We start from the raw sequence: 11,452 nt of genomic DNA, 5'->3' as shown, positions 1-11,452 counted from the left end.
AAGAACATTTGCAGGACTTTTTTGGAACTTATCAGCAGGCATTCAGTATAGTTAGAGAGCTACAAGGTCAGAGACCCATCAGTCTTTAAAGCTATGTCTGAGGCTGTGTCCCACTTCAACCCAATGCAGGCTGAGAAGGCTCCCAGCAAGCCACAGTTGTCTCCCAACTCCCATGTTCACATGCACACACATCCTTCATCTATGCACACATATACATGCATACACACATACACAAATAACACATTGTACATCATATGTGTGTATGTAGACAATTTTTATTCATCAGTATTTCAGTAAGGGTGAATAAAGTGAAGTACAAATATAAATGCATATGGAAATTTCATATAAGCCTTGTTAAGTACTTACTACCTAATAAGAAGTAAAAACTGGAAACTTTAAACTCATTACTTTTATGGGTTCATAGAAATTATAGTTAGGAACCACAGTTAAAGCTATAATCAAATATTTTTAAAATTCTTGATTATTTAGAGTAAATTAAAATATATTTTTTAAAAAAACTTTAAAATGTCACTATCAGCAAGGATAATCTTTTGTGTAACATCAGCATCAAGGACCATTTATGATCTAGAGTAAAAAGGAGGAACTAAGAGAATTCCTGTGGAAATATGAATTTATGATGTATAATGAACTTAAGAACCATATACTTCTAGGCAGCAGAATTGTCAAAAGAATGAATAAGCATAATGCTAAAAATTCTATTTAAATCATATAAAGAACTTGCTTTACTACTTAAAATATTAAACAGTTTTTAAAAAATCTGGGACTGGAGAAATGTCTCAGTGGTTAAGAGCACTGACTGGACTTCCAGAGGTCCTGAGTTGAATTCCCAGGAACCACATGGTGGCTCACAACCATCTGCAATAGGATCCCATGCACTCTTCTGGTGTGTCTGAAGATAGTGACAGTGTACTCACATATATGAAATAAATATGGCTGGAGGGAGCAGGGCCAGAGCAATCGGGGCAGGAGTGGGTGGTGGGGAAGCAGGGAGGGGATAAAAAAGCAGGCTGAGCAAGCCATGGGAATCAGGCCAGTAATCAACGTCCATCCGCTGGCATCTGTCAGACCTGACTTTTCTCAGAGATGGAATGTGACCTGGGAACTGAAAACTAAAATAAATCCTTTTTAAAAGTTTTGAAAAGAAAAAGAAAAATCTGTGATTTAGGGAAAAAATTTATTGGTGCTACACCAGAATGGCACGTTACACGTCTGTACTTCCAGATCCAGGGGATCCCATGACCTCATCTAACCTCTATGAATACCGGGAATGCACACATGTATACATGCCAGGTCAAACCTAATACATATGAATAAAATAAACTGTTTTAGAAATAAGAGAAAAATTACACCTTTTTAAAAATCTGGTGGCATACTTTTTGCATATTTTTTAGCATAGTGATTATTCGGTTATCAGAACTGATTTGTATCAAAGGAGTAATTGTGGGGTAGGCATTTAGCACAAACTTCTGAACAGTTAACATGACTGGGTCGTACATCCATAAATGAATTGTTGTGAATGACATAATGAAATCCACCCAGTACAGGACTACAAAGAAAACCACCAGCAGCAAGATGGTCTGGGTGGCCCTTTTCTCAGGGGAGGCTCTCAATTGGCTTTTGCTATGAAGATGCTTGCATTGCCTCTGGTGTCTGAACAAGATAATCACCATGTATGTGCTTGTACTCAGCATGACTCCTACAAGAAATACGTCTCTTAAGGTTACAATTGTTGAAGCCAATCCCTTGATGATGTTGTTCATAGGGAAGAGTGAGCAGTATTTAGTCACCTTCAACTGGTTGGTATCACTCACATTGGTATAAGCACCAGTATAGAAGATCCGGTTAATGATGAATAACAAATTGAAAGACCAAATATAAAAGAAAGAAGAGATCATGTATTTTTTTAGTTTATGTTTAAATTTTGCCAACAAAGAGGTATTGGGACTGATCGTCACAGCCTGGAACACACTCAGGAGGCAGGTGATGCAGATAGAGATGCCTCTCATCGCCCTGTTTAAGTAAGAAGTTGCCTTACATATGATGTCATTCTCAATGTTCAGTAAATCAAACATCTCTGTAGTAAAAATATCCCATCCAGTGATGACCATGATTATGTGAATAAAGGTCAATTGACAGAAGATCAAGTCCATGGGCTTAGATCTGTGACATAGGATTATGATAGTGTAGAAAAAAAGAAGAAATATATTGGCTAGGGTTCCAAGTACAGCTTGGACATAAAAAACATTATTTAATGAAAACATAATTGGAAAACATATTCATCTTAAAAACATAGAGGAAGCATAATTCATATATCTGAAAAAAATTAGATACATCAAACATGATACTCTGATTGGTTTATCTCTATCATTATTGTTTTTAGTTCATTATTCTTTTTTAATTGGATATTTTATTTATTTATTTACATTTCAAATGTTATCCCATTTCCTGCTTTCTCCTCTGAAAAACCCCATCCCAACCTCCCTCTCCCTGCTTCTATGAGGGTCCTCCTCGACCCACCCACCCAGTCCCACTTCCCAGCCCTGCCATTCCCCTACATTGAGGCATCGATTAGCTACTTATTTTTGATTACCCTGTCTCTAACTTTTGATGTTTCATATTGGGCATCATTTCCTACATTTCTATATATCTCTCTATGTATCTCTTCCCTGTATAGAATGATATAGAAAATACATGCATTCCTAGTCACATCTATATAGAATGTAGATCTAATATCTTTGAAATCCAGTCCTATTGATATACTGATGAGCACACAACATAAATCACTCTTGTACAAATGTACAAAAATTATGCTGAGCTGGCAGAAAATCACAAAAGAAATAGAAAATGTCACATCAGTCTCATATTCCATAATTTTGCTATGCCCCATTGTGCAACTGTCCATGTCATAAGTAATACTTCAGTCAGCAAAGTATCTTTCTCAATCCATGTTTTTATGGTTTTTTTCCCAAGAGATCTTACATCTCTCGGATCTAGAATTAAAGACAAAAATACAGTTGGAGACCATTAGTGTATCTCCACACCTACTAAATGGCTAACCATTAGTTATGTTTATAAATGGTCCTAGATGTCTCCCAGTTTAGTTCTCATCCCACTTAAACCTTTTGTGAAACTCTACTTCATGTCTAAAGAACTAACTGCCAGTTTAAAACATGCCCTAGATTTCTTTTCTTTTGTAGGGTAGGGGGAGGTAGATCATTAACAATATGATTCCCTATGGCTTTTCAGCCACCCCTGTTGTTATTTTACCTGTCACTGCCTTCTGCATTTGTCTCCTTCCCTCTTTTGTAAGGACCATCCATCCATTTTCCTATTCCCCGACCAGAGCAATTGTGTTCTGCTATGCTCCATTACCTTGTTCCCCTTTCTCCTGTATTTATGTCTCCCTCCTTCCCTAAGGAGGTCCCTTTTACATTTTGCTTCTCGGGTTCCTGTATCCTACAATTCCCCTTTAACCTCTTCCCACATTTTCCTCTCTCCCCCTCTCTAAGGTGCCTCTCTTCTCCCATTTCCCTGACCAGATGGCTTGCACCCTTCTATTGCTTGTTCACTCTCCACACCTATCCTGGCAATGGTCCTGTTTTATTTTCCTGATTTCCATAGTTTCTACATGCTAAATAATCTCATCTGAAGACATGAAGTTAGGAGCCTCCTATAAGAGAGAACATGTGCTAATAAGACAAATACAACTTTCAACACATTATGACAAACATGAACTCACCAAAGATGACCAGATAATGACTCTGTTTTAGAGTTATTGTTTTAAAAGACATTCCTTCCCATGTGTAAAAAACAATGGCCGGGCGTGGTGGCGCACGCCTTTAATCCCAGCACTCGGGAGGCAGAGGCAGGCGGATTTCTGAGTTCGAGGCCAGCCTGGTCTACAAAGTGAGTTCCAGGACAGCCAGGGCTACACAGAGAAACCCTGTCTCGAAAAACCAAAAAAAAAAAAAAAAAAAGAAAAAAAAGAAAAACAATGTTCCCAGTGTTATATATCATCAGCACCCACACACTTTTTACAGTTTATCTCAACAGTCTTACCTTTGGTGCCTGTGTTAGTTATTTGTCCTGGTTGCCAGGGTCATTATTTTATCAAATTAATCCAGTACATTAAAATCAGCTTGTGATAGAAAAATAGAAAACTACTACACTTACTCATCAGATTCTTTTGTAAAAATGAATGCATAGAATTATACATTCAAGTTCACTATTATATTCCACATATACAATATAATGGATGCATGTATGTATAGAAATAATGCAGAATTTAGTGATGAGATCACTCTAAAACCTCTCCAGGAATATAAAGCCATATATCGTACATTTTGTATTTACATGATTTTTGCTTACTCTAGAAAAGGAATCAATTCATTCCAATTGCCAGAACCGAACATCTGATTCTTCCACTGACATAAGCTGACAGTAGCTGCACAGTGATGTTCTGTTTTTTTTAAAGCTCCAGGACAGGGGCTGAAGAGATAGCTCAGTGTTAAGAGCACTTTTGATCTTGCAGAAGAGCTGGGTTTGTTTTTCCAGCAATGACCTGATGGCCCATAACTATCTATCACTCTAGTTCCAGGGCATTCATTCTCTTCTGATCCAGGCATGCAAGTGGTGCACAAACATACATGCAGGAAAACACCCACATATGTAAAATAAAATGAATAAAAGTTTCAGGATAATATTTAATTCAAGGATTGGTCTCCAAACTATAAGAACTGTCAGCCAATTCCAACTTTATAGTTGCAAATGATCAAACCATATAGTCATTCATTATTAATTGCACATCTATACCTTATAAATATATGACATATATTAGAAGCCATATTTTAAAAGAATAACATAATAAGATAAAAGAGAGTAATCTAAAGTGTTTTTGCTTATCCCAGTGTTATGTACCTCAACTTTCTACTTCATATCCATTGCTTTACAAATGTTTATAACATTCAGAAAAAGATTAATCTTCTAATTCAAGTGGCATCTTTCTCTGGGGCTCACTGCACCAGAAAAAGATCACAGTTACTGTGACTACAAACTGAGTTGTTAACATATGCATGCACTAAAAAAAGTCATTTGTTTTATTTGAAAAATTGTAATGCTAGGGTCAATCTAAGTATGATGCACATTCTAGGAGCTCTCTTGACTGAGACCTACAAGTCCTGAAGCACAGACTATTGTTTGCTCATTTGTTTGTTCCCTGCTGCTGCAGACTTGACCTTGCTATATAACCCAGGATGTTGTCAAATTTGTGCTCCTTTTACTTCTGCCTCCTCAGTGCCGCAGCTACTGGTGTTCACACCAATCTGAGTTGTTTGATTTAAATTTTAAGTATTTAGCAGACATTTGTATTTGATGACACTGAAAGTTTTGTAACTGAAGAATCACAAGATTTATACTAATATAATGCTAACCAGAAAGTCATAGAATAAAAGGAAACATCACAGACAGTGTCTACAAAGTAATACAATGCTAAAAAGAGTTGGATCCACTGTGACACATTGGACACTCACTAACCTTGCAGTCCGTAATAGTGTGCAGGTCTGGGCTGCTCAGGCCAATGTGAAAACACTGCAGCTGATTCACAGCAGACACTGGAAGTATAGTTGTCACTCTTTCTGGCTTTCCCATTAGTATAGATTGTAAAGTTTAGATGTAAGCAATAAAACCCAAAGTGTTTATTAACATTGGTAATAATGGAGAAGCCATTACTATTAAATTGACCCAAACCAAAAGATTAAGCAGCCTGAAAGCATCTGTCTGAAGAGACCTGAAACAAAAGAGACCAAGAGCTGCTTTTTATGAAGTTTCACATTCTTCGAAGAAAAGAATATTTCATGCCTTCATTATATCAGTATTTGATTTTACAACAATCTTGCTTGATCAATTTCTGGTGATCTTTGCCTATTGCTTTGTGGGGATTTAATAAGATAAGGAATATACAAATGTACTACATCAAAGGTTTCATTACCATTTTAAGATTTACCATCCTAGTGAGTAATAAGCAAAAAGCTGTATGACTGCCCAGAGAAAACCTGAATTGAGTATGTGACTTTCAGGTGGCAAGATAGATGGTGTTGGCTGATATACTGTCCACTGTCAGCAGCAAGAATAAGTCTTCAGAACTCTCAGGAGATAAAGACCTTAGCCACCAAAGCTAGTGCCATGGAATCTTCGTAAAATATATAGACAGCATGAATAAATCCTGATCACTTATTAATTGGGGTATTAATTCATAACTATTACCTGATCCTCTTAAATAACTTGATTCATCCTCTTAAATAAATCATAAATTATTGGTTGAAAATGATGTTTAGTGCAAGTGTAACTGACAGCATTAGAAGCTGACTAGATTATTACAGTCTCACAGTCACAAGCCAGTTCCCTTGAGATGAAGCAGCAGCAGCAAAACTGTCACTGTGGAGAAGCAGTCATATCCAGAGTAGAAGATGCATAGCAAGATTTGGGGAAATATATAAAAAATGTTCAATGAAAATGTGTGTGTGTGTGTGTGTGTGTGTGTGTGTGTGTGTGTGTGTACGTGTGAGTGTGTGTGCATTTGTGTGAAATTATTTGGCTAATGAGTCTAAGAATAGAGGAATAGCTTAATTTATGCCAGCACCGCTAACATGAATAAGTGTACATCACTCGAGTGAAAAATAAGTTATATAAAATGCTTCTTAAATAAAATGACCATTAATGAAAATAGAAAGTGTAGTTTTTGTTTTCCAGTTGATTTGGTCAGATCTTTTGCCCCTGCCTAGTGTACTAGTGCAGACTTTTAATGTAAATTATTCAAAACAAACTGAATATTCTTTAATACTTAAAAACATAAACTCTTATTTATATCAGTTGTTTTTCTGGTGTTGGTAACATTTGGCCAGTGACTTAATGACAATTATTGGCATTATTTTTGTTGCATTTATTGACAATGATTTCATAACTATGTTATATGTTTTATATTTTGATTTTGTTGTATTCTGTATGGGAGACTTAGGTTCTCAGTCTCTAATCAAACTAACAATGCTCCTGCCTTAGCTTTAAAAGTGCTGGAATCATAGGTGTGAGACACAACACCTGTCTTCACTTACTATTTTAATCTCATATATATCATATATTATTATATGTTATATATTGTATATTATATGTTACACATTATACATTATATTATATCATATTTTAAATATTATTTACAGTGTACATCCACTGTAAAAAGGTGATATGATATATGACATTTTCATTAAATATATAATATTCATTACTTTCCTTCACCCTATTAGCCCTTCCTGTCTTTATTCACCCTTCTGCTACACCTCCATACTTTCCACAATAGTCCCCTTTTACTGTCATGTATATAATATCCTGAAACAATATTAGGTGAAATCTATGTTATTTATAAATCATTACACTGATACTTCTATGTCTATAAGAATCTGTTCTCTTTACTTGCATATGCTAGAGAATGGCTCAAAAGTAAAATTCTGAACAGAGAATTCTCTAAACATTTATTACTGAATCCTGGTCCTATTCTACCACCTACTTACAGCTTTCACTATTAATGAAAGGAAAAGAAACACTCACCAGCTGGGCCTTTGATGAACATCCTTACAGAATGAGGCCCTAAGAAGTAGTTATAAAGAAAGAATGGCATCAGCTCATCTCCCTCTAGACCCATAGTTATGGTGTCATCTGGAGAAGGCAGGTCTGACCTTGAGGTTGTTACACAGTGGCACCATCAAATGGAAAAGTGAACTTCCCTACTTCCAGGAGAACAGTAGAGTAGGAACAGCTGAGCTCTGGCTTTCCCATGTGTGAGCTATTCTCTCCAGGCCATATCTGTCTGTGTGGATTAACTAATTCCAGTCCTTGTGAGCACAACAAAAGTAACAAGGAAAACATTGCCTTTAACAGAAGTACAAAGACATTTCAGATTCCCCAAGATGTCCTTCCTGGTAGCAAAACATTCCCAGTAGCCTCCATACTTCAGGATATCATCTAGAAATTAATAACACTAATGCTAAAATTACAAAAACGTCACCTCCAAACACACTTAGAAAAAGTTATCTTTCTTACAGAGAACACAGTGGTGAGGTAATGCAACTGTATTGTCAGTAGAAATGGGCTGTTTGGCTAGGTTGTAGGTCAGTCTGTAGAGTCCGTGCCTCTATATGCACAAAGGAAGAATATCTGGGTTTGAAACACAGCACCATATAACAGTTACTATTGTATGTATTATCACACATATTAATGTACACATATATAATCACTACATTCAGGAAGAAGTGGTGGGAGGATCCGATATTCAAGACTGTCCTTTGCTACATGGCCAGTTTGAGGCTTCTGGGAGATCATGCTGCATTTCCCCATCAGAAGGAATAGAAAATTTCCCTCCTCCACAGTTTACACATAAGCCTCCAGGCTCTTGTTGTGCACTGTTCTTCCATGTATACTCCTTGGCCAACTCTGGTGATTGTATTAACAGGATACTTTATATCACATACTCAGATAAAGAAGGAACTGACAAATGTCTCTTGGTGTTGACACATAACTGTCAATGACTCCCTTTTTATAATTTATCATAAAGTATACTTCAGTTCTCATTATGACTGCCACCTTGGTTATTCTCTTAATTATAACCCATCCTATGTTTCAATGGTGACATTTGGGCAGACAATCTGGATCAATGGGGCAAAGGCATCCTTCACCAAGTCTCATCACAGGCATTCAATCTCAAGGACCCACATAGTAAAAGGAGAAAACGTCCACAACTAGGTCACTAGCCTGCACATATACAATGTGGCATGAAAGTGTAAATGCAATAAATAAATAGTAAAAATAAAATGACTTTTATTTTGTAAAATTACAGGTCTTCCCATAGAGTATCAGCTCAAAATAAAGTGGAGAGAAACTGAGGGACAGGAAATACATAATTAACATTCTGTCAGAAATTTATGAGTTTTTTATTTAAATCTTTATATTTTGGGGAAATTTTGTAAGTGAGTTTCAGGACAGCCAGGGCTATACAGAGAAACCCTGTCTCGAAAAACCAGTGTCCCATAACGAATGGTCCCATAACCAATGTACCAGTTTAGTCTAGCTTTCCCTTTCTTCACTGCAAGGAAGCTCTAAGCATAGACCTATATCTATTTCTAACCTGTGCACCAAATCGCACAACTCTGTCAAATATATCCAGCCTTTCCACTAAGACCAACTACTGGAGAAATATGAAAAACTCTGAAAGTTTGGTCTAAAGAGGCAGTTGAATACTTTAAGTAGAACTTAATGGGCCACCCTATTAGGACCATGGAATCCAACAGTGCTGACAGCACCTTGAACAATGAAGGCTCTAGCTTAAGAGATATCAAAAGAGATAAATACTAGAAACTAGTAGTGATACTAGTGAGATTATTGTGATATTTTGGCAAAGAATATGGTTAGTGTCTGCATTTGTCCCAGTAATCTGCCTTAGGACAAATTGAAGAATATTGGCTTAATGTCTTTGGCAAAGGAGATTTCAAGACATCCTAGTATTGACTGAGTCACGTGATTATAAGTGATGACTCTTATGAAGATCTACAATGAAAATGAGTAATCTGGACAATGAAACACATAAAATGTACAGTTTGGGAAGAAAAGAAACATCAGGATTTGTAATGTTGGAGCCAAGTCAATGTTTGAATATATGAGACATTTAATGAAATCCTGATGGTAAATGGAACAAAGAGAGTGACAAGACCTCACCCAGATAATCCTTCAAATCAGTGACAGGGAAAGGCCAGAGAGATTTCCTGAACGTAAATATCAACAGAAAGATTTATACAAAGTCATGGTAAGAAGAACAGGTTTTACCCCCAAATAAAAGTAGTTGACATCTATGGACACTTAATTCTGAATTTAGAGTCAATAACAACATGGGAAAGGAAATGTGTAATCTTACTCTATAGTTAAGGAAAGTCACTAAGGCTAGGTATGGAATAGGGGATTGAGGCCCCCAAGATATCATTGTGTGAAGCTGTGGAAGGAAAGTCTGGATTATATTGGATACCCTAAGATGTTAGAGATGCTAGATCCATTGGATACTAGCCAAAGATTGCTACAGAAAGGTATGGAGTCAGCCCAAGGTAAATAAGTACTTTACAATTATGAAAACTGAATGGGAAGACCCATTAAACACAGGGATGCAGGATTTGAACTGTTCACAATTGGATTTCAGTATTTTCTCACTATACCCCATTTCCTCCTTCTTAGAATGCTAATACATATTCTGTGCCATTGTTGGATGCAAGTATGTGATTTCCTTTTTGCTTTTCCTTTTACTTGAACTACAAAAGTTTTATATATATATATATATATATATATATATATATATATATATATATAATTAAGAGACTACCTTGCATTTCAGAAGGCATGGACTTTGAAACAGTAGACTATTGAAATTTTTTAAGCTGGACTAAATGCAATTTGCATTATGATATAACTACAAGCCTTTGAGGATGGGAAGTGGAATGTGGTGGTTTGAATGAGAATATCCCCCATTGGCCTATATGTACTGGCTAGTTTTGTGTCAACTTGACACAGGCTGGAGTTATCACAGAGAAAGGAGTTTCAGATGGGGGAATGCCTCCACAAGACCCAGCTGCAAGGCATTTTCTCAATCAGTGATCAAGTGGGGAGGTCCCCTTTTGGGTGGTGCCATCTCTGGGCTGGTAGTCTTGGTTCTATAAGAGAGCAGGCTGAGCAAGCCAGGAGAAGCAAGCCAGTAAAGAACATCCCTCCATGGCTTCTGCATCAGCTTCTGCTTTCTGACCTGCTTGAGTTCCAGTCCTGACTTCCTTTGGTGATGAACAGCAGTATAGAAGTGTAAGCTGAATAAATCCTTTCCTCCCCAACTTGCTCCTTGGTCATGATGTTTGTGCAGGAATAGAAACCCTGACTAAGACACTATATGTCTAAATGCTTGGTCTCCAGTTAGTGCTTGGGAAAGATTAGGAGGTATGACCTACCTATAGGAGATGTGGCTTTCTTGGAAGAGGTATGTCATTGGAGACAGGCTTTGAGATTTCAGAAGTACACACTAACCTCAGTGTCTCTCTCTATGTCTGTAACTTGTGAATCAGATGTGAGCTCTCAGCTATTGCTCTAATGACATGCCTGACTGCTGGCCAACAATTCACCCTGCTATGATGGTAATGGACTACACTCAGTAAATGTAGACAAGGCACCAGTTAAATGCTTCCTTTTATGTGTTGCCTTGGTCATAATGTCTCTTCATACCAATAGAAAAGCGACTAAGATGTCTATCTAAGCTCACACTTATATCTTGGAATAGGAAGCACATCTGTCACCTCTATCCACTTGACTTCATTCCTCTCAAGACATCTCTAACCTCTAGACATAACTCACTATAGACACA

At 37.0% G+C, this 11,452-nt stretch overlaps 1 protein-coding gene across 1 annotated transcript; it reads right to left on the bottom strand.

Moving 5' to 3' along the window:
- Window positions 1-269: 269 nt before the first annotated feature.
- LOC110296986 (putative vomeronasal receptor-like protein 4) lies at window positions 270-2,330 on the bottom strand. The gene has a single exon (XM_021165790.2). The coding sequence runs from the start codon at window positions 2,280-2,282 to the stop codon at window positions 1,365-1,367; it is 918 nt and encodes a 305-aa protein (XP_021021449.2). The 5' UTR covers window positions 2,283-2,330; the 3' UTR covers window positions 270-1,364.
- Between the last annotated feature and the right edge of the window lie 9,122 nt (window positions 2,331-11,452).

The sequence above is a fragment of the Mus caroli genome, unplaced genomic scaffold (assembly GCF_978045245.1).
Source record: "Mus caroli unplaced genomic scaffold, Mus_caroli_1 scaffold_7, whole genome shotgun sequence".
Lineage (NCBI taxonomy): Eukaryota > Metazoa > Chordata > Mammalia > Rodentia > Muridae > Mus > Mus caroli.
The sequence above is the reverse complement of the archived record's forward strand: the minus strand, read 5'-3'. Positions and strand labels throughout refer to the sequence as shown.

What these genes read in the sequence shown, in the direction of transcription:
- LOC110296986 (XM_021165790.2), bottom strand. Translation starts at nt 2,282, where the DNA reads ATGTTTTCATTAAATAATGTTTTTTATGTCCAAGCTGTACTTGGAACC.